Source organism: Carcharhinus amblyrhynchos, chromosome 16 (genome assembly GCF_965287045.1).
Source record: "Carcharhinus amblyrhynchos chromosome 16, sCarAmb.v2.hapA, whole genome shotgun sequence".
Classification (NCBI taxonomy): domain Eukaryota; kingdom Metazoa; phylum Chordata; class Chondrichthyes; order Carcharhiniformes; family Carcharhinidae; genus Carcharhinus; species Carcharhinus amblyrhynchos.
Window position 1 is genome coordinate 9,641,112 of NC_137339.1, and position 24,319 is coordinate 9,665,430.

Consider the following 24,319-nt stretch of genomic DNA (forward strand, 5'->3'; position numbering starts at 1 on the left):
TAGGGGCGGGGCCAGGGGTCAGAGAACAACCAGAGGACAGGGTAGGGGCGGGACCAGAGGAGAGGGGCGGGACCAGAGGAGAGGGGTGGGGCCAGAGAGGGGTGGGACCAGAGGAGGGGGTGGGGCCAGAGGAGAGGGATGTGGCTGGGGGTGGGTGGGGCCAGAGGAGAGGGATGTGGCTGGGGGTGGGTGGGGCCAGAGGAGAGGGGCAGGACCAGAAGACTAGGAACGAGGATGGGGTTCGAGCCAGAGGTTCAGGTGGTGGTGCCGGAGAACCAGGAGGCGGGGCCGGAGGACTGGGAGGTGAGGATGGAGCCAGCTGGCTGAGCTATTGTTGACTCCAGCTGTTAGCTCTGAAGCTGAACATCCAGCCCTTTGCCTAATTCACCCTCTTCCCCCCCATCCCCCACCGCTCCAAGCATTTGGAGATTCAGGTGCCATGTTAAATAACGTTGCTGTGTGAGCATGGAGCGGTTTTTGGAATATTCTCACTTCCCACCGCAATGGATGTGCTGTCCAAAGGTAATGGAGTTTTGCCAGCCTGAGCTCAGCCTATTGTTGTTACAGAGCTTGTGGAGAGCGCCATGTATCTGTACCGAGCAACTGGAGATCCAACTCTCCTGGAGCTGGGCCGAGACGTCATTGAGGCAATTGAGAAAATCAGCCGTGTGGATTGTGGCTTTGCTACAGTAAGTACTGAACCCATTAACATTCAGCGGCAGTTCTGGCAGGTGGTGCTACCTCCTCTCTGAGTTGTACTGGCGACCTGCAGCCAATTCTTGATCAACAAAACTGGGAGGGTTTGGGGGAGCAGAGGAGAGAACAATCATTACCAACTCATTCTGGGTGGGATTCAGTATTTGTGCTGTGCCTTACAAAACCTTCGAACATTCCAAAGTGAAGTGCAGTGAAGTATCATCGACGTATCATCACTGTTGTAATGTTGGAAACACATCGCAGAGTCTTAGAGGTTTACAGCATGGAAACAGGCCATTCGACCCACCTTGTCCATGCTGTCCACTAAACTATTCCTGTTGTAGGTACAATAATACCTCGGACTGTTAGTAAGTCAAAATACAGTGGTTTTTATTCCAAAGCTTTGGGGAGAAACTGGTTCCTTACAGTGGATTACCAGACTTCTAGAACACAAACACAAGTGGGTATTAATACATTCTGAGCTCCAGCAGGAATCACAATTCAAAATTCCAATTCCTGCCAGACCTCCAGTTCTTCTTCCCTGAGTCGTGATGCAGCGCCAGAGTTGATCAGGAATTACAGTCCTGCAGTCAGGACACAGCCATCCCTTCTGCAGCAGTACCCGGTATCCCTGTCTTTGAAGTTACTTGTGCGATCGCGGCTATCCCAGCAGGACTTTTCCTGTTAAGAGCCCGTATCGTGATCTGCCATCAGTAGCTGTTAAAAGCCGGTATCGTAAACTACCATCTGTGTAACGATTCCCACTGATACAAACAGGTAAGATTTGCAAAGTCTACAAAATAACAGTCACATTTAACTATCAACTGTTATAAAAATGAGAGTTAAAGTATGTGAAACATGAGCAAATAACTTATATTACTGCCAGGAACAGTATAAGCTGGAGAAGATCAGTCATGATGAAGGGTTATGTTTGTGACATATTCTAGGTACAAAATCCATTAACCCTTTCCCTTCAGGTACAAAATGCATTCAGCGTTTCCCTACTTCAATTCCCAATTGCCCATGTTTGGCCCATTTCCTTCTATGCCCATCTTACTCAAGAGTGGTTTGCCTGGTTCCACCCCCCTCACCTTTTTCTGGCTGCCCTGCAAATTTGTTCCCTTTTGAGATAATTATCCCTTTTGAAAACCACGGTTGTATCAGCTTCCATCACACTCTCAGGTACTGCCTCCTAGATGCCAACCACTCACCACGTAATTGAGTCTTTCCTTGTGTCACCTTTGGCTGTTTTGCCAATCACTTTGGTTGTCGTGTTCTGGAGCCTCCTGTCAATGGAAATAGTTTCTCCCTATCTGTTCTATCCTGACCCCTCAAATCTTCCATCAGCTTTCTCTTCCGTAAAGGTAACAGCCCCAAGCTTTTCCAGTTTATCAGCATGTGGTAGCTCAGTGTCAAACAGCATGCTCCATATTTACTCACTGATCGTTGGGTGACACGGTGGCACAGTGGTTAGCACTGCTGCCTCACAACATCAGGGACCCGGGTTCAATTCCCAGCTTGGGTCGCTGTCTGTGTGGAGTTTGCACGTTCTGCCTGTGTGTTTCCTCCCGCAGTCCAAAGATCTACAGATCAGATTGATTAGCTATGCTAAATTGCCCCTAAGTGTCAAGGGGACTAGTGTGGGGATAGGAGCTGCATGGGATTGTTATTGGTGTAGGCTCAGTGGGCCGAATGGCCTCCCTCTGCATCGTAGGGATTCTGTGAATGCTTGCATTATGGGATCCTACGCTTTAGAGGGATATAGAGCAGAAAAATAAGGAACGTTTGCTAAAATCACAAGTTAGACCTCAGCTAATGTAATCTGCTCAACTCCAGCATCATACTTTAGGAGTTGAAAACATCGGAGAGGGTGGAGAGATTTACCATACTTATCCCAGCACTGAGGGACTACACTTATGTAATGAGGCTAGAGAGGATGGAATTATTTTCACAAGTGCGGGATAGGTTGATTGGCCATGCTAAATTGTCCCTCGGTGTCAGGGAGATTAGCAGGGTAAATAGGTGAGGTTAAGGGGATAGGGCGTGGGTGGGATTGTGGTTGGTGCAGACCCGATGGGCCAAACAGCCTCCTTAGGCATTCTATGATTGTGGTAGGGCCATAAGTTGACAATGTTATGGAATTCTTTTTGATTGTAATGCAGCATGTGAGCACCCGCTGTATCTCGTGTAGATGCAATGATCTTGTTTTCTTGGGTTTAAGGTCCGGGACCTACGGGACCACAAACTAGACAATCGCATGGAGTCTTTCTTCCTGGCAGAGACGGTGAAGTATCTGTACCTGCTGTTTGACCCCGACAACTTTCTCCATAACGACGGCTCCGCCTTCCACACCGTCACCACACCTTACGGCGAATGCGTGCTGGGCGCCGGCGGCTACCTGTTCAACACCGAGGCGCACCCCATCGACCCCGCGGCCTTGCACTGCTGCGGCCAGCACAGAGAGGAGCGGTGGGAGGTTGAGGGGCTGATGCAAGGCTTCCGCGCCTCGCAGTACGTGAGGATGGGGCTATCTGCGACTGGGGCTTCAGAGCAATATCACCAATACAACGAGAAAATGCGGACAGCCCAAGATGGGAAAAAATTAAACAAGCGGGCAGATAAGAAAAGAGTTCCGATACTGAGCTGCCCCAGTCAGCACTTTAGCTCCAAGCTGGCAGTGTTGGGTCAAGTGTTTACAGATCATTCCTAGTTTTCACAATGACCTGATGATTTAAAGGGACTCTATATTTATGAAATGAAGTGGAATAAAGTTTGACTGTTTCGTTTGTAATGGATTTTCAAATTGTTTTCTTTTCCTGGTGGATGTTGAGAGCAGAGATTGTTAGGCAGATATCCCAGCGCCGTCACTAGAAGCACGGAATAAAATGATTTAGCCCAAGGGGGCGGCGCAGTGGTCAGCGCTGCTGCCTCACAGCGCCAGGGACCTGGGTCCGATTCCCGGCTTGGGTCACTGTCTGCGTGGAGTTTGCATCTTCTCCCTGTGTCTGCGTGGGTTTCCTCCAGGTGCTCCGGTTTCCTCCCACCGTCCGAAAAATGTGCTGGTTAGGTGGGTTGGCCGTGCTAAACTCTCCCTCAGTGTACCCGACCAGGCACCAGAGTGTGGCGACTAGGGGATTTTTACAGTAATTTCATTGCAATGTTAATGTAAGCCTACTTGTGACTAATAAATAAACTTTCTTTCTAAACTTTATCCCTACCCAAATTAGTTGCTGAAAAGAACGCCCAGAGGCATTGTGCATTGGTAGAGAGTCTTTTCAGCCCTTCAAATGCACCAATGTGTTTTACTGCTAATTACTTTTGTGAGATGTAGTCATTACAATCATTAGTTAGCGAATCGCAGCAGCCAATATTGTGCATAGCAAGATCCCAAATACACCAGCAAATAACATGAATGATTAGTCAACCTATTTTTGGTGGTGTGGGAGGAGGAAGCAATATTGATCATGACCTTGGGAGAACTTGTTCTTCAGATGGTGTTATCTGGTCTTTTGCATTTAACCAATGAGGTAATGGGGACTCCAACTGAAAGGCGGCCTCTCTAACAATACAACACTCTCTCCTCAGCACTCCCTCCATGCTGAATCATCAACTGGTCAAGAAGTCCATTTTCTTTATCCATCAAAATATAAGGGCAGGATTAGGCCATTTGGCCCCTCGAGCCTGCTCTGCCATTTAATCAGATCGTGGCTGATCTACTTCAATGCCATCTTCCCGCACGATCCTCATATACCTCATGTCATTGGTGTCAAGAAATTTTATCGACCTCTACTTTGAACATACTCAATGACTATGCCTGCATAGCCCTCGGGGTTAGAGAGTTCCAAAGATTCACCACCCGCAGGCTGAAGGAATGCTTTCTTATCTTGCTCTTAAACAGCCTGCCTCTTATTCTGAGACTGTGTCCACTGGTTCTAAACCACACCCAGCCAGGGAGAACATCCTTCTTGCAGTTACCCTGTCGATTCGACGATGATGGCCTGGAATGCACTGCCTGGCAGGGTGGTAGAGGCAGGTTGTCTCACATCCTTAAAAAGATAAAATGAGCACTTGGCACATCACAACATTCAGGGCTAAGTGCTGGTGAATGGGATTAGGTAGGTAGGTTAGGTTGTTCTCAGGTGTTGGTGCAGATTTGATGCTGAAAGATCTGTTCTGCGCTGTATGATTCTGATTTTGTGAACCGCCTTGTCACAGGATATTAATGACATCAAGAGATATGGGAAGGATGGGAAAATAGCAGAGAGGTAGATAATTAATCATGATCTGTTTGACTGTCAGAGGGGGCTTGACGGGCTGAATGGCCTACATCTGCTCCTGTTTGCTACGTTCCAGCTCTTTGAGGTGCCTGCTGTAGATTGTCCGAGTCTCAGAAGCAAATAGGAAATGGGTCATTATCACATTGGCGTGTGTGAGAACTTGCTGGGTACAGAAAGAGAACTGCATTAATTACATGACAAAAGTAACTACACTTTAAATGTACTTTTTAAAAAAAATCATTCATGGGATATGGGCATCATTGGGTAGATTAGCAATTATTGCCCATCCCTAATATCCCCCCCATTCAGAAGTTGGTGATGATTCACCTTCTTGAACCACAACAGTCCAAGTATTTTGGGTACACCCACAGTGCTGTTAGGAAGGGAGTTCCAGGATTTTGACCCAGTGATATAAAAGAACAGTAAGATATTTCCAAGTCAGGATGTTGAGTGACTTGTAGGGGAATTTTGCAAGTAGTGATGATTCCATCTATCTGCTGCCCTTGTCCTCCCAGATGGTAAAAGATCCAATTTTTGAAGGTGCTGTTGAAGGAAACTAAGTGGAGTTTAAAGGGCTTAATTCGATTTGATTTAATTTATTATTGTCACATCTGTTAATATACAGTGAAAAGTCTTGTTTCTTGTGGGCTATATAGACAAAGTATACCATTTATTGAGAAGGAAAGGAGAGGGTGCAGAATGTAGTGTTATAATCATAGCTAGGGTATAGAGAAAGATCAACTTGAAGTAGCTCCATTCAAAAGTCTGATGGCAGCAGAGAAGAAGCTGTTCTTGAGTCTGTTGATACGTGACCTCAGACTTTTGTATCTTTTCCCCAATGGAGGAAGGTGGAAGAGGGAATGTCCGGGGTGCATGGGGTTCTTAATTATGCTGGCTGCTTTGCCAAGGCAGTGGCAAGCGTAGACAGAGTCAATGGATGGGAGGCTGGTTTGCGTGATTGATTGCGCTTTGTTCACAACCCTTTGTAGTTCCTTGCGATCTTGGACAGAGCAGGAGCCATACCAAACTGTGATGCAACCAGAAAGCATGCTTTCTATGGTGCATCTGTAAAAGTTGATGAGAGTCAAATTTCCTTAGCCTCCAGAGAAAGCAGGGGCATTGGTGGGGCTTTCTTAACTATAGTGTCAGCGTGGAGGGGCCTGGTTAGGTTGTTGGTGATCGGGACCCCTAGAAATTTGACCATTTCCACTTCATCCCCGTTGATGTAGACAGGGGCATGTTCTCCACTACGCTTCTGAATTTGATGACAATCTCTTTTATTTTACTGACATTGATGTGGAGATGCTGGGGTGGGCACAGTAAGAAGTCTCACAGTGCCAGGTTCAAGTCCAACAGGTTTATTTGGAATCATGAGCTTTCGGAGCACTGCTCCTTCATCAGATCACCTTGATGCCACTGACTTGTTTCTGACATAGAGGAAGAGATTGTTGTCATCGCACCAGCTCACCAGATTCTCCATCTCTTCCCTGTACTCCACCTCATCATTGTTTGAGAGCCAACCCACCAGGGGGGTGTCAAATGCAAACTTGAAAATCGAGTTGCGAGGCGAGTTTGACCACACAGTTATAATTTAGACACTGTGTGGGTTATGAAGGATGCTTAAATAAATGCAAATCTTTCAACACATTAAATTCACAGAAGGGAATTGTTGCCAAACAGGTAATATCAGTTTAAATAAAAACTATGGCTGCTGGAAATCTGACGTAAAAACAGGAAATGCTAGAAATATTCAGCAGGTCTGGGCAATGAGAAAAAAGAGTCAAGGTGAAGCATCCAATATCTCTTATGCAAAACTCAAGGTGCACCACAGACAGCATTCTTTCTGGTTGTATCACAGCTTGGTATGGGCTCCTGCTCTGCCCAAGATCACAAGAAACTACAAAAGGTTGTGAATGTAGCCCAATCCATCACGCAAACCAGCTTCCTATCCATTGACTCTGTCTACACCTTGGCAAAGCAGCCAGCATAATTAAGGACTCCACGCACCTCGTGCATTCTCTTTTCCACCTTCTTCCATCAGGAAAAAGATACAAAAGTCTGAGGTCAAGTACCAAACGACTCAAGAACAGCTTCTTCCCTGCTGCGTTTGAATGGACCTACCTTGCATTAAGTTGATCTTTCTCTATACCCTAGCTATGACTGTAACACTACATTCTGCACTCTTTTCCTTCTCTATGAATGGTATGCTTTGTATGGCACACAAGAAGCAATGCTTTGCATGTATCCCAATACATGTGACAATAATAAATCCAATTTTTAAAAAATCGAATAAAAAATAACTCAAGGGGGGAATTTTCCCATCCATCCCGCCACGGGAATCATAGCGGGTGGGGGTGGACCAGGGGAGAGTCCGGCCTTGGGGTGAGTGCAGCCGGAAAATCCTGCCCAAGGAATTATACTGGATTCATCTTTTTCTCTGCAAGTGTTGCCAAATATTTCCAGTATTTTGTTTCAGATAATGACATCTAGTCTCTTGAAAAGATTTTGGGTTTTTTTAAAAAGCACTGGCAATACTATTCTGCAGTTACAGGGCTAGTTGTGCGCATCTGATCGAGTTCACACCTTTCAGGGAAATAAGCGATCAAGGCTGCCCGACTGCTGTGCAAAATAATTAGGGCTGATCTGTAAAAGTATTTTAAAAAAAAACAAGTGCCCCGTGTGAGGCTCGAACTCACGACCTTCAGATTATGAGACTGACGCGCTGCCTACTGCGCTAACGAGGCTCTGAGAACAGCAACAGCGAAGCGGTTTCAGGCTCTGAGATATTCAATGTGTTTAAAAAAAACCTGTAACATTATCCCAGTTCAAGAGGGACCAGGGCAGCGCTCACTGCAGCTGGGGAGGGCTGCACTCGGGAACCAGAGGCTGGAGAGAGGGGGGTGTATTGAGTGGGTAGAGGGGTATTAAAGGGGGTATATTAAAGGGGATGGGGGGGTATTTAAAGGGGGTGGGAGATTTGGGAGCCTTGCAGTTCTACAGCCTGCCCTGGTATAATCGGATGCCGGGACGTGAGGGATTCAAACAGAGTCCCCATTACAAGGTATAGACTTCGAAGCTGGCAATGGAAAGTGTCGGGGAGGGAAGCAGGCCAGTGGAGGAGGGCAATCCCGGGAAAGGGGCAATAAAGAGGAGGGGGCTTCAGGGAGGCGAGCAAAAACAGAGCGGCTCAGGCAATGGGCAGTGGAGAAGGGTGTATTGAGGAGACAGTGGAAAGTGGTCACTGAGGAGGGGTAAGGGAGAGAGGGTATTGGAGAGGGTGAGTTAGACAGTGTGATAGGGTCTGGAAGGAGAGAGTGGCCATTGAGTAGGGGAACAGGAGAAGGTGGGGGGGGATACGAGAGAAGGGGTTATTGGAGAGGGTAAGCCAGGCAGTGGGAAATGGGGAGAATGGTCATTGAGGGGGTATTGGAGAGGGTGTCAGGGAGGGAGATTGGACGTTAGGAGAGGTGTGAGGCAGGGACAGAGGGGCAATTATCAGTTCACGTCCATGGGGTAATACACCCCACTATTACCTCGACTTTATCTTCGCACCAAACCTTTTTTTTTGACAATGTTCTCTGTCCCGGGTCAACTTTAAATATAAAGGGGTGGAATTGACATCTGGGTGCCATCGGTAAAAGTTGCAATGATCCGCAATTTTTGTTTAAAAAGTCACTAAATAAAATAATAAACTGTAGAAAGGAAGGAATTGTCTGCAGTTTTAACACCTGAGTTAGTCCACTTGGATGTAAAGACTCCGAGAGACCCCCCCAGGTGGGGAAGTGGGTTGAAGATTGAACTTTTCCGGTTAACTTTGTAAATTCAACTTCCCGTAAAACGAGTGCCCCGTGTGAGGCTCGAACTCACGACCTTCAGATTATGAGACTGACGCGCTGCCTACTGCGCTAACGAGGCTCTGAAGGGAACGACAGCAAAGCGGTTTCAGGCTCTTGTGAATGTGATAGTCACTGCAGAGGCTGGAGAGCTGTTCAGAGTCACAATAGGTGGCTGGGGAAATGGAGTCACAGCAGCTCAACAGCCGCAGGGTCCTAGTGTCTGCCCAGTGAACAAAGTTGAGGAACTCAACAACACCATGGAATGGTTACTTACAGCAGAGAAGGAGGTCCAACATGTCCATGCCAGTTTTCCACAAGAGCAACTTGGATAGTGGCAGTTCCCTGCCTTCTCCCCATGTTATGTCTTGAGCTCCAAAGAAAAGACATATTGGACTCAAAGCATTAACTCTTTCCTCTCTGGTCAGATGTTGAGTTTTTCAAGCAACTTCTGTTTTCGTGGAAGGGATTCAGAGAATCATAGAATCCCTGTAGGCCATTCAGCCCATCGAGTTTGCGCTGACTCTCCAACAGAGCATCCCACTCAGGCCTGCTTTCCATAACCTGCTAACTCCGCTAACCTACACATCTTGAAACAATAAGGGACAACCGAACACAGCCAATCAATGTAGCCTGCACATCTTTGGAGCACCTGGAGGAAACCCACACATGCAGGGTGAGAATGTGCAAACTCCAGATAGTCACCCAAGGCCAGAATTGAACCCGGGTCCCTGACGCTACGAGGCAGCAGATCTCATTGGAACATATAAAATTATAACAGGACTGGATTAGATGCAGGGAGGATCATAGAAACATAGAATCCCTACAGTGCAGAAGGAGGCCATTTGGCCCATCAAGCCTGCACCAACAGCAATCTCCTCCAGCCCTATCCCTATAACCCCACACATTTGCCCTGTTAATACCCCTGACTCTAATGGGCAATTTACCATAGCCAATCAACTTGACCTGCACATCTTTGGACTGTGGAAGGAAACCGGAGCACTCAGAGGAAACCCAAAAGCATTTTTCCAGTTGCATCACAGCTTGGTATGGCTCCTGCTTTGCCCAAGACCACAAGGAATTACAAAAGGTCTTGAATGTAGCCCAATCCATCACACAAACCAGCCTCCCATCCATTGACTCTGTCTACACTTCCTGCTGCCTCGGCAAAGCAGCCAGCATAATTAAGGACACCACGCACCCTGGACATTCTTTCTTCCACCTTCCTCCTTTGGGAAAAAGATACAAAAATCTGAAGACATCTACCCAAACAACTCAAGAACACCTTCTTCTCTGCTGCTGTCAGACTTTTGAAAGGGCCTACCTTGCATTAAGTTGTTCTTTCTCTACACCCTAGCTATGACTGTAACACCACATTCTGCACTCTCTCTTTTCCTTCTCTATGAACGGTGTGTTTTGTCTGTATAGCGCGCAAGAAACAATACTTTTCACTTGTTAATACATATGACAATACTAAATCAAATAACAATAACAAATAAATAACAGACATGGGAGAATGTGCAAAGTTCACACAGGGATATTTTCCCTGGTTGGGGAATCTAGAACCAGGAGAAATGGGGTAGATCATTTAGGATGGAGATGAGGGAACACCACTTCATTCAAAGGCTAATGAACATGTGGAATTCTCTATCACAGAAGCTTGCGTATGTAGTCACAAAAATTTATTCATTCAGAGGATTTGGGCATCACTATTTGGGCCAGCACTTATTGCCCATCCCTCCATTTCAGAGGGAATTTGAGAGTCAGCCATGTTGCTATGCTCTGGAGTCACATGTGGACCAGACCAGGTAAGGACAGTAGATTTCCTTCCCTAAAGGCTGTTAACAAGAGCTAACAATGGTTTCATGGTCATCAGTAGACTTTTTTTATTGAATTCAAATTTCACCATGTTTTGTGGTGGCATTGGAACCAAGTCCCCAGATCTTGCCCTGGCACACTAGATTACTGGTCCTGTGACAATACCAATATCACTACTCTGATGCCTCCTTCCCTACGCCTCCTCTAAATGATAGATGATCTTTTTGATGTTAATGAATTCAAGGGGTATGGGGAGAAAGCAGGGATGTGGCATTGAGATAAAGGATCTGCCACGATCATATTGAATAGCAGAGCAGACTCGATGGGCTGAATGGCCTACGCCTCCTTCAAGTTTCTATGTTTCTTTGGGTACTCAGTTTGAAGGCAGGTTCTCACTTCACTGTCTGCTGATTCTTTCCCCTGCGGTATTCTCTGGGCAACTCTTCAATCAGTAGTTGTTTGTCACTGCCACCTACTCTCGGGGGTAGGACAAAGAGACGGGTCCCAGGGCTACCTCAGATGAAATGGCAATTGTTGTTGTTATTCTGAAGCACGTGCCAGCCATCTGGCCAGCTGGGCTAACCGGCTGCCCACATCACTGTACATCTTTTCTCCTCAGGTGCATACGCAGTTCCTTTTTGAAAACCAGAATCAAATTCTCCTCCCCCGCACTCTCAGACAGTGCATTCCGAGTCACTCGCTACCTGAGAATCTTTCTCCTCATCTTGTTTTGGTTTTTTTGCCAATCTTCCTATAACATGCGTACTGGACCATAACCTTCCAATGGGAACAGTTTCTTCCTATCTACTTTGTCTACCTAGAACCCTCATGATTTTCAACACCTCTGTCACTTTGGAAGTGTTTCACTCATTTTGGACTCCCTTGCGAGTTGAAATGTCTATAATGCGCAAGCTTCTCCAGACCCATAATCCTTCTTGAATGCTCAATTCCTCTGACTTTGGTCTTCCGTGCATTCCCACTCCCCTTCATCTCACCACTGCTGCCAGCTGCCTCTGGCTTATCCTCTGGAACTCCCCCCCGAAATCTCTCCACCTTTCCACCATCCTCTCCCAATTAAAAAAAAAATCCTCTTCAAATTCATCTTTTTAACCAAAATTTCAGACATCCACCCTGAACTCAACATTCATTCACCATGTCTGGGTGGCATGGCGGTTAGTGCTGCTGCCTCATAGCGCCAGAGACCCAGGTTCAATTCCCGGCTTGGGTCACTGTCTGTGTGGAGTTTGCACCTTCTCCCTGTGTCTGTGTGGGTTTCCCCCCACAGCCCAAGATGTGCAGTTTAGGTGGTTTGGTCATTGCTACATTGCCCTTCAGTGTCAGAGAGACTAGTTTGGGTAAATGTCTGGGGTTATGGGGACGGGGCCTGTGTGGGATTGTGGTCAGTGCAGACTCGATGGACCGAATGGCCTCCTTCAGCACAGAAGGATTTCCTGATGCTTATGGTTGAAGCATATTAGAACATTGTGTTAAATGCACTTTTTAAATGTAAGTCAATATTGTTGTTGTCTCCACCACTTACAAGCAAAGATAGTGAGCAGTCTCAAAACATCAAAAATAATCAGTCAATCAGGCAGCACCCGTGGAAAAGAAAATTAAATAGCTAGTCTTTCAGATTTGGGACCTGCTGAATATTTCCAGCATTTTCTGTTGTTATTTTAGAGACTCAGCAATTGCAGTGTTTTGCTTTTGTATTGGTGTTTAATTCACCACCTCCTTTTGACTTGCCCAGTAAGCAAAGAATTTGTCCTCCGTTTAGAAACTCAATCTGTGAAATGAGAATGCCATGAGAATTTGATATGGCAGCGGTGCAAATACTTCAACGCTACAATCTGCTATTTACTGTATTCAAGTACACGCATTAATTACTGTAGCTTCAAAACGATTGCTGCCTCTTTCACGGTTCCTGCATCACAGCAGGTCAACTCTTTTAACATAACATTATTGTCACTGCACTCCAAACATAATTAATGTTATGAAGCATACTGATGTGATAGGGTGCAAGATAAGTATCATTTTATTAGTATGTTGATGGTCAGAATTATTGCACCACATTGGGTATTGCAGACAGAGTGGTTACTTACTTTACATCAGCAATTTTATACTTCATGCCTCACCTTTCATTTCATACTCAGGTGAATGGCTGGTACCATGCCATGTTGTTCCAATGCTTCCCGAGAACCACTCAATTCCCAATGATTCACTTTAACCACCCCATTTCCAATGATGCACTATAACCACCCCATTCCCAATGACTCCAATTATAACCACCCCATTCCCAATGATTCACTTTAACCACCCCATTCCCAATGATGCACTATAACCACCCCATTCCCAATGACTCCAATTATAACAACCCCATTCCCAATGATTCACTTTAACCACCCCATTCCCAATGATTCACTTTAACCACCCCATTCCCAATGACTCCAATTATAACCACCCCATTCCCAATGATTCACTTTAACCACCCCATTCCCAATGATGCACTATAACCACCCCATTCCCAATGACTCCAATTATAACAACCCCATTCCCAATGATTCACTTTAACCACCCCATTCCCAATGATTCACTTTAACCACCCCATTCCCAATGACTCCAATTATAACCACCCCCTTCCCAATGACTCACCAAAACCACCCTATTCCCAATGACTCACTATAACCACCTCATTGTCAATGACTCACTATAAACACCCCATTCCCAATGACTCACAATAACCAACCCATTCCCAATGACTCACCATAAACACCCCATTCCCAATGATTCACTATAACCGCCCCATTCCCAATGACTCCAATTATAACCACCCCATTCCCAATGACTATAACCACCCCATTCCCAATGATGCACTATAACCACCCCATTCCCAATGACTCACGATAAACACCCCATTCCCCATGGCTCACGATAAACATCCCATTCCCAATGACTCACTATAACCACCCCATTCCCAATGATTCACAATAAACACCTCATTCCCAATGACTCACTATAACCACCCCATTCCCAATGACTCACAATAAACACCCCATTCCCAATGACTCACGATAACCACCCCATTCCCAATGACTCACTATAAACACCATATTCCAAAGGATTCACTATAAACACACCATTCCCAATGATTCTATTAACAAACCCATTCCCAATGACTCACTATAAAAACCGCATTCCCAATGACTCATTATAAACACCCCATTCCCAATAACTCACTATAACCACCCCATTCCCAATGACTCACTATAACCATCCCATTCCCAATGATTCACTATAACCTCCCCATTCCCAATGACTCACTATAACCACCCCATTCCCAATGACTCACGATAAACACCCCATTCCCAATGACTCACTATAACCACCCCATTCCCAATGACTCACAATAACCACCCCATTCCCAATGACTCACGATAACCACCCCATTCCCAATGACTCACTATAAACACCATATTCCAAAGGATTCACTATAAACACACCATTCCCAATGATTCTATTAACAAACCCATTCCTAATGACTCACTATAAAAACCGCATTCCCAATGACTCATTATAAACACCCCATTCCCAATGACTCACTATAAACACCACATTCCCAATGACTCACTATAACCACCACATTCCCAATGACTCACTATAAACATCCCATTCCCAATGACTCATTATAAACACCACATTCACAATGATTCACTATAAACATCCTATTCCCAATGACTCACTGTAACCATCACATTCCCAAGGATTCTCTATAACAACATTTCCCATGATACACCACAACCTCTCCAAATTGTCAACTGGTAGTAGAGAACTTGAATATTACTGAAAAAATAGACCAATTGTTGAAGATTTTTATCCTACACTTATCAGGACAATTACAAGAATACCAGTGTAAGTGGAAACAACAAATTAATACTATATGAGAACAAAGTGCTGATTTGTTGACAAGTGCCCTGATTGGTTGAGGCATTGTCATGAAGTTAATGGTGACTGACAGTTAACTGCCAAGCATTGATTAAAATAAATGTGGTCGACTCTCAACTGCGCTCCGAAGGCAACTAGGGATTGGCAATAAATGGTGCCATCCAGCAATGCCCATATCCAACAAACGAATATAAAAAACAGGCAATTTGACTCTGGTTGGCCAGGGCCTTACTCTGAAGAACAAGTCAGTGAATGGGTGTTTCTTATTTCCCATTGATTCTGTCTAACTATTCCATTCCCAGTGATTCCCTATAACTAGCCATTCCACTGTGTTCTGTAATCAGCCTTGCATCTAAACCATCTAAGGCCTATCCAGTGAATACCCAGTTAGTGCTCATCACCTCTAGAGGAACAAGTGAGATACTTTTGAGCTTTGACAAAGGGTCGTCTGGACTCGAAATGTCGGCTCTTTTCTCTCCTTAAAGATGCTGCCAGACCTGCTGAGATTTTCCAGCATTTTCTCTTTTGGTTTCAGCACCCGCACTAATTTGCTTTTATTTCACTGGCTGAAAGAATATTTTTTAAAAATGACGGTTCCACTTGAAGTGAAACCTGGCACTGGGTTTATTGCACTATAGCGGATGCACATCCTGCCTTGTGAGATGGATGACTAATTCATCTAGGGTCTGAGATTGCCAAGTTTGCACCAGGTGATGATGCCAAGTTCAACAAGACATAACTTGCCATTGTGAACATGGTAAAGCGCAACACTGATCCACTTTATCACCCAGTCTTCGAGCTACACGTTCATTTCATCTCTTATTTATAATCCAGATTTTACAGTAAAGAACCAAATATTTATAAAACCGCTGTTGAAGAATAAGGTATGGATGAAGCAACTTCCATTGTTGAGTTTTCAGTTCTTATAACAAGACTTATAATGAATAATCAGAATGATGGAACTTTCTGTGCTCAGGTGGAGTTGGGGGAAGGTAACTGAATGACAAGGAGTAAATTTGCCTGGAAGCACATAGATCAACAACAAACTTTTTCTGATCCCCCCCCCCATGCCAACACTAAGAAAGCCCACCAATGCCACTACTTTCTCAGAAGACTAAGAAAGTTTGGCATGTCAGCTATGACTCTCACCAACTTTTACAGATACACCATAGAAAGCATTCTTTCTGGTTGTATCACATCTTGGTATGGCTCCTGCTCTGCCCAAGACCACAAGAAACAACAAAAGGTCATGAATGTAGCCCAATCCATCACACAAACCAACCTCCCATCCACTGACTCTGTCTACCCTTGGAAATGATGTGGATGTGCCAGCGTTGGACTGGGGTAAACACAGTAAAAAGTCTGACAACACCAGGTTTTAGTCCAACCGATTTATTTGATAGTAAACGCACAAGCTTTCGGGTTAGTCCCTTCGTCAGGCTAACCCGAAAGCAGGTGACGAAGGGACTAACCCGAAAGCTTGTGCGTTTACTATCAAATAAATCGGTTGGACTAAAACCTGGTGTTGTCAGACTTTTTACTGTGTTTACCCTTGGAAAAGCAGCCAGGATAATCGAGGACCCCACGCATCCTGGACATTCTGTCTTCCACCTTTTTCCGTTGGAAAAATATATAAAAGTCTGAGGTCACGTACCAACCAACTCAAGAACAGCTTCTTCCCTGCTGCCATCAGACTTTTGAATGAACCTACTATACATTAAACTGATCTTTCTCTACACCCTAGCTATGACCGTAACACTACATTCTGCACTCTTTCCTTCTCTGTGACCAGTATGCTTTGTCTGTGTAGCATGCAAGAAACAATACTTTTCAGTGTATACTAATACATTGACAATAATAAATCAAATCAAATCAAATAGCAGTTAAGCACAGAACCAGACCAACTGGCAATTTTTTTAATTCATCCGTTGCAGATGAGCATCACTGGCTGGGCCAACAGTTATTACCTTCCTTAACTATCCTTAAACTGAATGATTTGTAGGCCATTTCAGAGAACATTTAAGAGTAAATCACATTGCTGTGGGTCTGGAGTCACATGTAGGCCACACCATGTAAGGAAACCAGGTTTCCTTCCCTGAAGGGCATTAGTGAACAAGATGGGTTTTTACAATGGTCATCATTGGACTTTCAATTCCAGATTTCATACTGAATCCAAATTCCACCATCCACTGGGATGGGATTAGAACCCTGGACCACTGGAGCGTTACCCTGGGTCTCTGGATTACTAGTCAGTGTCATCCCTCCCGTTTATGCTTGTGCTTTTGATCCAACTGAACCTCATCCTACTCCACTTCATCGCTGAAGCAGACTGGGTCACTGGTCCCAGTTTAAAAATAGGTGGGGGAGAAGGTGTCACATATTTCGAACAGAGAAGAGAAGCAATATTTTTTGTCAAGGAGTGGTGAGTCTTTTGATTTCTCTCCCTTGTAAGATAGTGGAGGCAGAGTCTTTGAACATTTTAAAGGCCGTGTTAGGTAAGCAAGGGGCTGGAAACATATCAGAGGTTGGTGGGGAGTTGGAATTGAGATCGCAGTTGGGTCAGCTGAGATCTTACCAATTATTCCTGCTCCTAATCTGTATGTTCCTATGTCCCCTTATCAGAACTGCTGTTTTGTTATTTTCGAAAAATCTGCTTCACTAACATGTTAGTGAAGGAAAGGAAATTTACCATCCTTACCTGGCCTGACTACATGTGGCTTCAGATCTACTGTCATGAAATATTCCTTCCTCTCGAAGATCCTTAGCTAGCTGCCCTCTTCAGACACAAAAACAGAAAATGCTGGAAAACTCAGCAGGTCTGACAGCATCTGTGGAGAGTGAATAGAGCCAACGTTTTGAGTCTTGATGATCCATCATCAGAGTTAAAGACAAAGAAAATAGAACATGATTTATACTGTGAGGGTGGAAGGGAGGATGTAATTGGACAAAAGTGGTGATGATTTGCCCTCTTAAGAGGATGGTATCATTGTAGTGATGTTACTAAAGTGCTAACCAGAGCCCTGGACTAACCGCTCTGGAGGTTTGAGTTCACAGCTCATCCTTGTAGTGTTGTAAGGTTGTTTGGTGTCTCACTAAGAGCTCAGGAGGCTTGTGTGGTTGAACATAAACTATTTATTGGTAACCCATAACTATGTACCTCTCCAAGACAGAAGCCTGCAGAGGGGCTGTCTCCATGTTGGCTCCTTCCAGACTCTATGACACACACTGTATCATGAGTCTCTCTACATCAGTATGTGGATAGAACTGTTTCCCTGATCCCACATTAACCCTTGCTCTGCCCAAATACCATTATACAAAGGTAGCTGGGAGATTGAAATTAAATTCATTAGAAAATCTGGAATAACATACCAGTCCCTCAATATGAGTCATGAAAGTGTTGTTTCATTATTTAAAAAAAAACAGCTGGTTCACTAAAGTCCTTCAAGAAAGGAAATCCATTACATTTACCTGGTCTTCCAACATAGAATCATAAAATTCTTCAGTGCAGAAGGAGGCTATTTGGCCCATCAAGCCTGCATTGTCTACAATCCCACCCAGACCCCGTCTGAATACCCCATTTATCTAGCCCCTTGACACTAAGGGGCAATTAAGCACAGCAGCAGGGATGGCACAGTAGTACTGTGGTCAGCACTGCTGCTTTACAGTGTCAGAAACACGAGCTCGATTCCTGGCTCGGGCGCTCCAGTTTCCTCCCACATTCTGAAAAGAATTGCTGTTTAGGTGCATTGACCCGAACAGGCACCACCGGACTGTGACAACTAGGGAATTTCACAGTAACCTCATTGCAGTGTTAATGTAAGCCTTACCTGTGACTAATAAATAAACTTTAAAAGCATGGCCAATCCACCTAACCCACACATCTTTGGACTATGGGAGGAAATGAGAGCACCTGGAGGAAACCAATGCAGACATGGGGAGAATGTGCAAGCTTTACAGAGCCAGTGACGCAAGCCAGGAATTGAACCTGGGTCCCTGGTGCTATGAGGCAGCAGTGTTAACCACTGTGCCACCATGCTACCTCTAGCATGTGTGGCATTTGGCAACAAATCTACATTAATGTGCTTGACTCTGAATTGCTTTCTGAAATTCCTTGTAAGTCGGTTAGTTGCATCAAATTGCTACAGAAAAATAACATTGAGGGCTGCATTCTGACTAACCACTCTTTGGATAAAGAAGTTTCTGCTGAATTCTCCAACGGATTTATTGATAATAGTCTTGACTATCTTTCCTCTGTGTCATCTAGATCTTGTCTTGCACAGAATGGAAACATCTTTATATAAGTCCATCAAATTACTTCAGTCACACTGTGTATTAGCGTCATATGGGAAGTGCCGGTTTACATTCGACAGATGTGTGTGGCACAATGGGCAGCGCGGTGGCACAGTGGTTAACATGCTGCCTCACAGTGCCAGGAGCCCTGGTTCAATTGGGTCACTGTCTGTGCAGAACCTGCACATTTTCCCTGTGTCTGCCTGGGTTTCCTCCGGGTGCTCCTGTTTCCTCCCCAGTCCAAAAGACGTGCTGGTTAGGTGCACTGGCTATGCTAAATTCTACCTCAGTGTATCCGAACAGGCACCAGAGTGTGGCGACCAGGGGATTTTCACAGTAACTTCATTGCAGTGTTAATATAAGCCTACTCGTGACACTAATAAATAAACTTTAAAACTTTTGTGGGGAAGCGGGTAGTAGTGGGAATGTGTGTTGGGAACAAATGGCACAGTGCTACAGTGGTTAGCACTGCTGCCTCATAGCACCAGGGGCCTGGGTTCGATTTCCAGCTTGGGTCACTGTCTGTGTGGAGTCTGCACATTCTCCCCATGTCTGGGTGGGTTCCCTCCGGGTGCTCTGGTTTCTTCCTACAGTCCGAAAGACGTGCTGGTTAGGTGCATTAGCCAGGCTAAAAATTCTCCCTCGGTGTACCCGAACAGGTGCTGGAGTGTGGCGACTAGGGGATTTTCACAGTATCTACATTGCAGTGTTAATGTAAGCCTACTTGTGACACTAATAAATAAAGTTTTTAAAAAAAGCTTCAATGTAAATCAGCATGGGCAGAGACAATGTACGAATGGGGTAGGGATCCTGAGCAGCAGACTTTGGGATTCGCTGGGCATTATGGAGAATGGCAGTTTGGCCAGGATAAACAGTAAATGATGCAAATATTGAATCGCCAGAGAGGGGAAAAATTAAAGGTCTAAATTAAAATTATCAATAATTTTATCAATAAGATATCAATCTTATATCTTATCAATCACCATATATGGTGGTCAAAATCTATTCAGTGGCGGTGTGGTGGGATAATTTTCGAAATTGCAATCCTTGAATGTACAAACTTTCTGCCGACCAAGTTCTGCCAAGATTAAAACCCGCGACAGATCTCATTAGGGTAACTGTAACAATCCCATTTGTTGTTGATGTGGTGTGACCCGGGTGACTTTGAAAGATAATAAGATCATTGTGTGTGTGTCTGTTCGAAAGCAGTTCAACGGCTGGACTTCAACGGAACGGACAGCAGGAGAAGGGATGTTTGTCTCCGGCACCTTCCCCCCGCTGTGTGTGAAAAGGGGGGCAAACTAACATTGGCGAACCTGTCCCTTTCCCTCCCCTTGAAGTATCCTTTTGCGTTGACGTCAAAGGTGTTCACGTGACCCGGTTTGTTACATCGCCCTGTGTTTGGCTACATCAGGAACTGCACCCTCTGCTTCAGCTGATCATTCTCGGGGTTCTCCTGCTCACAAAAATGCCTTCTGACAAGTCATTCAAACAGAGGAGAAGCTTCGGTAAGTACAGTTGGGGAGGAGGAAAAGAGGAGGTCCGAGAGGGAAGAACAGGAATGGGGGAAAGTATAGCAGCCAGGGAAGAATCCTTGGTGTATGCGTGTGTCTCTCCTTCTTTCTTGCGGGGCTGTTTTCCTTCTCTCTCTCTCTCTCGTTTTGTTTTTTTTGCCTTTGACCTTCTCTCAGCTGACTATTGGGGGGGGGGGGGGGAGGTGGGGGCGATGCTGGTATGGACTCAGTTAAACAGCTGCTGGGAGGACTGGCAGATCCGAGTCAGGAAAGAGAGGGAGAAATATAAGGGAGGGAGAGAAAGGGGGCGATCAGCTGTAGGCAACAAAAAAAAAGGCAACCGTCTCCTAAAAGTGCCTAACAAAGAGAAATCTCTCTCTCTCTCTCTCTCTCCCTGAGATCCTGAATAGCCTGGGGATAGTGCATTAGCAGCCAAACGCACACATCTTTCCATGTCCCATCTCCCACTGAAATGAAGCTCAATTATGATTACATCCCTGTTTTCGACCTCTCCATATTGTGAATCTCCCCAGGGCTTCAGTTGTGTCTGGAGCTATCCTCATAATTCCTGGGATAGGGCTTTCTAAAGGATGTGGATTCTGTTGTTTGTTGTTGTGCACACGTTGGAAGCCATTTTACAGTAAATTTGTCCATTTTTAAAAACACTCCTTTTAATAACAGAGACTTAAACCTCCTTCTTGAGCGAACCCTTCGGTTTCTTTTCTAACCTAACAATGCGTAATTTAGGTTTTTTTAAAAAAATCTGTCATTCCCCTGTTGAATAATCCGTTCAAAAATAGGTGTTTATAAAAACCTAAATGATAATTTGTCGCTACAATAAATGCTAGGGAGATTTCAGCCCTTGTATATAATGCGCTAGTTTGTTTCGCATTTAGCCAGACGTTTTTCTATATTTACTTTCAAATCCAAGGGCAACTTGTATCTTGGTTTGATTACAGAGATTATTTTTTGTTTAACTTCAATTGCATGTTTGGTATGTTTTTGTAAATCAAAATAGTTACTGACAGGATGTTTTTTTTCTACCATTCATTTAACTGCGGGACCTTTGATTTAATTAGATTGTTTTTTTTCCCCAAAAAACTAATTTATAATATTTTCAAAACTGATGTGGAGCCAGTTTAAGTTAAAGGGGTGTGACAGATGATGCAATGCACGCTGTGTATTTATTGTTATTAATTAGGAGCAGGTTTGGGTTTGGCCTTGAGTGCCTCAGAGAGACTGAGATTTCAAGGTGTTTTCACCTTCTGAGATGGTGCGAACATTTTAAGAAGAAATTGTTTGGACTTCCCGCACTAATCTGTCAAAGGTGTTGGGGGATTTAAACAAGATTTACTAGGATGCTACAGGGACTTGGTAGTCTGAGTTATAAGGAGAGACTGGATAGACTGAGACCTTTTTCTCTGGAGCGCAGGAGTCTGAGGGCTGATCTTACAGAGGCCTGTAAAATAATGAGAGGCATAGCTGAGGTAGATAGTCAATATCTTTTCCCAAAGGTAGGGGGAGTCTAAAACTAGAGGGCATAGGTTTAAGATGAGAGGAGAGAGACAAAAGAGTCCAGAGGGGCAATTTTTTCACACAGAGGGTGGTGAGTATCTGGAACGAACTGCCAGAGGTAGTAGTAGAGGCCAGTGCAATTTTGTCTTTTAAAAAGCGTTTGGGCAGTTACATGGGTATAAAGGGATAAGGGCCAAACACGGGCAATTGAGAATAGCTTCAGGATTAAAAAACTCAGAACAACATGGACAAGTTGGGCCGAAGGGCCTGTTTCCATTCTGTGAACCCCCTATGACTCTGGAATTTATTCTACATTAGTTACTGAGTGAGGCCTAGTGTGAGAAAGATTGTCTCCCATGGAGTTGGACCTTGGCTTTTGTTCCTTCAATATGAATTCAAATGGCAAATATTGGCCCCTAGTTTCCAGTCTTAGGTAAAACCCAAATCAGTTTAATACTGATATCTAATTTTAAGTTTTTTTTACTAGATTGTGACTTGCAGAACTGTACTCCATTTTGCCCTTCCTTCCACAGTACGCATAAACACATTCCTCACTCACTAATGCATGTTAATATTGTAATTCTGACTGTAATATTGCTTGCCAGTGGTCCAATAATTCAACTACAATGCAACACTTGTCCTTTTATTGTTTAACTGCCAGATTTTACTACCTATTACCAAATCCATCGTAGAAATGCTGAAATATTGGGGAAGTTTTACTTTTAATGTGACAGGGCCCATTGCAGCTTGGGAGTTGAAATTGCCAAGAATGTGAGTGTTGTTGACATTTACTGGTTCGTTGCATTTTGTTGATGTGGCTGCCTTCAGCCTTACTGAATGAGAATCGAGAGGCTACCGAGCTGCTGAAACTCCTTTCTTTCCTTACTGCTGCTCTACCCTTCTCCCAAATGCATTCTTGTGATGTGGAGCCCCTCCTTGCCCGCTCAAACCTCGCCAAGGAAACAAGGACATAGACCCATGATACAGGAGCTGTACATATAACTGCTGCTCACAACTGGTGTTGTTTACCCCTTTGAAAAGATTCACCCTATTTCCTCCCACCATGCCCCCCATGCCCTCCATTGCCCTCCCCTCCACTGATCTCAACATTGAAACTAGAAGCAGGAGGAGGCCATTTGGCCCCTCGAGCCTACTCCACCATTCATTTTGATCATGGCTGATCATCAAATTCAATATCCTGATCCCTGCTTCCCCAACCCCCCCATATCCCTTTAGCCCTAAGAGCTATATCTAACTTCTAATATCTAATCAGTTTGACTAACAGAAACCCTAAGTGCCGTCAGTGCTTTTGGGAGGGTGTGACAATGCCCACATCTTACCCCCGCGGAGTGCCCACTGACCTAGACCACCCACCACCTGCCTCAAGGAAAAGGATCTCACCCCCTCAACCATCGCTAATGTGCTGCTGGACTGAGTTCCCCCAAGGCCCTGTATAACCTGTAAGCAGCACAGATTGTATCCTGTAATGACCCATGGATAGTGTGAGAGAAGAACCTTATTTCTCTCCATGGAACTGAGTTAAAGAAATCAGCTTTCCCAGTCATAGTTGAGTTCAGAATAATTTGCCTGACTTTTCTTTCTGTTTGTGGCACAGCTGATCGAATCAAAGAGGTTCAACAAATCAGAGACCAGCATCCTAACAAGATACCGGTAAGTGATCTTTCTTCCTTATGGTCAGAGCTGAATTCTAAACTTTACTTCAATAGGGCGGTGGAGTCGATTGTCACAACAGATTTTGAGGGAAAGTTAAAAGGATATATGTGGCACAGTGGTTAGCACTGCTGCCTTACAGTGCTAGGGACCTGGGTTCAATTCTTGGCTTGGGTCACCATCTGTGCGGAGTCTGCACATTCTCACCGTGTCTGCGTGGGTTTCCTCCAGGTGCTCTGGCTTCCTCCCACTGCCCGAAGATGTGTGAGTTAGGTGGATTGACCATGCTAAATTGCTCCTGAGTGTCAGGGGGATTAGCCAGGGTAAAGGCATGGGGTGGTGGGGATGGGGCTTGGGTGGAATTGTGAAACCAAAAGAGAGAATGCTGGAAAATCTCAGCAGGTCTGGCAGCATCTGCAAGGAGAGAAAAAAAGCTGACGTTTCGAGTGCGGAGGGTGGAATTGTGGTCGGTGCAGACTCGAGGGGCCGAATGGCCTCCTTCTGCACTGTTGGGGTTGTGTGTGTTTGACATGACTTTAGAACCCTGTAGAGGAAGGAATGACTGACCTCAGAAAACGGGGGAGGGGGGCGGGGGTGGCGGTGTTGGGGAGAGATGGGACTAAGTCAGATAAGATCTAGTAGAGAGGCGATGGGCAGAATAGCCTTCTGTGCCGCATCATGCTGCGGGGATCATTACTTTCCAGTTGACAGCCTAAAGGCTGAACGAGGAGCATTTGCAAAGGTGGGGCGGAGATTGTTGCTT

General features: G+C 45.0%; 2 protein-coding genes and 2 non-coding genes across 4 annotated transcripts in view; 2 read left to right on the plus strand and 2 right to left on the minus strand.

The window, feature by feature from the left end:
• edem2 (ER degradation enhancer, mannosidase alpha-like 2) overlaps positions 1 to 3,858 on the plus strand; it is a 34,702-nt gene extending 30,844 nt beyond the window's left edge. The window contains exons 10-11 of the mRNA XM_080204667.1: positions 568 to 689; positions 2,918 to 3,858. Of these exons, the coding sequence (XP_080060793.1) occupies positions 568 to 689; positions 2,918 to 3,406 (611 nt within the window). The 3' untranslated portion in view covers positions 3,407 to 3,858. The remainder of the gene's footprint in view (positions 1 to 567; positions 690 to 2,917) is intronic.
• A 3,786-nt stretch (positions 3,859 to 7,644) lies between these two features.
• Positions 7,645 to 7,717, minus strand: trnam-cau (transfer RNA methionine (anticodon CAU)). The gene has a single exon. It is a non-coding gene; the product is annotated as a tRNA-Met (tRNA).
• A 1,098-nt stretch (positions 7,718 to 8,815) lies between these two features.
• On the minus strand, positions 8,816 to 8,888 carry trnam-cau (transfer RNA methionine (anticodon CAU)). Its single transcript has one exon. It is a non-coding gene; the product is annotated as a tRNA-Met (tRNA).
• Positions 8,889 to 20,085: 11,197 nt separating this feature from the next.
• Positions 20,086 to 24,319, plus strand: part of LOC145353825 (microtubule-associated protein 1 light chain 3 alpha) — a 37,591-nt gene continuing 33,357 nt past the window's right edge. Inside the window, exons 1-2 of the mRNA XM_080204668.1 lie at positions 20,086 to 20,364; positions 23,501 to 23,556. Of these exons, the coding sequence (XP_080060794.1) occupies positions 20,325 to 20,364; positions 23,501 to 23,556 (96 nt within the window). The 5' untranslated portion in view covers positions 20,086 to 20,324. The remainder of the gene's footprint in view (positions 20,365 to 23,500; positions 23,557 to 24,319) is intronic.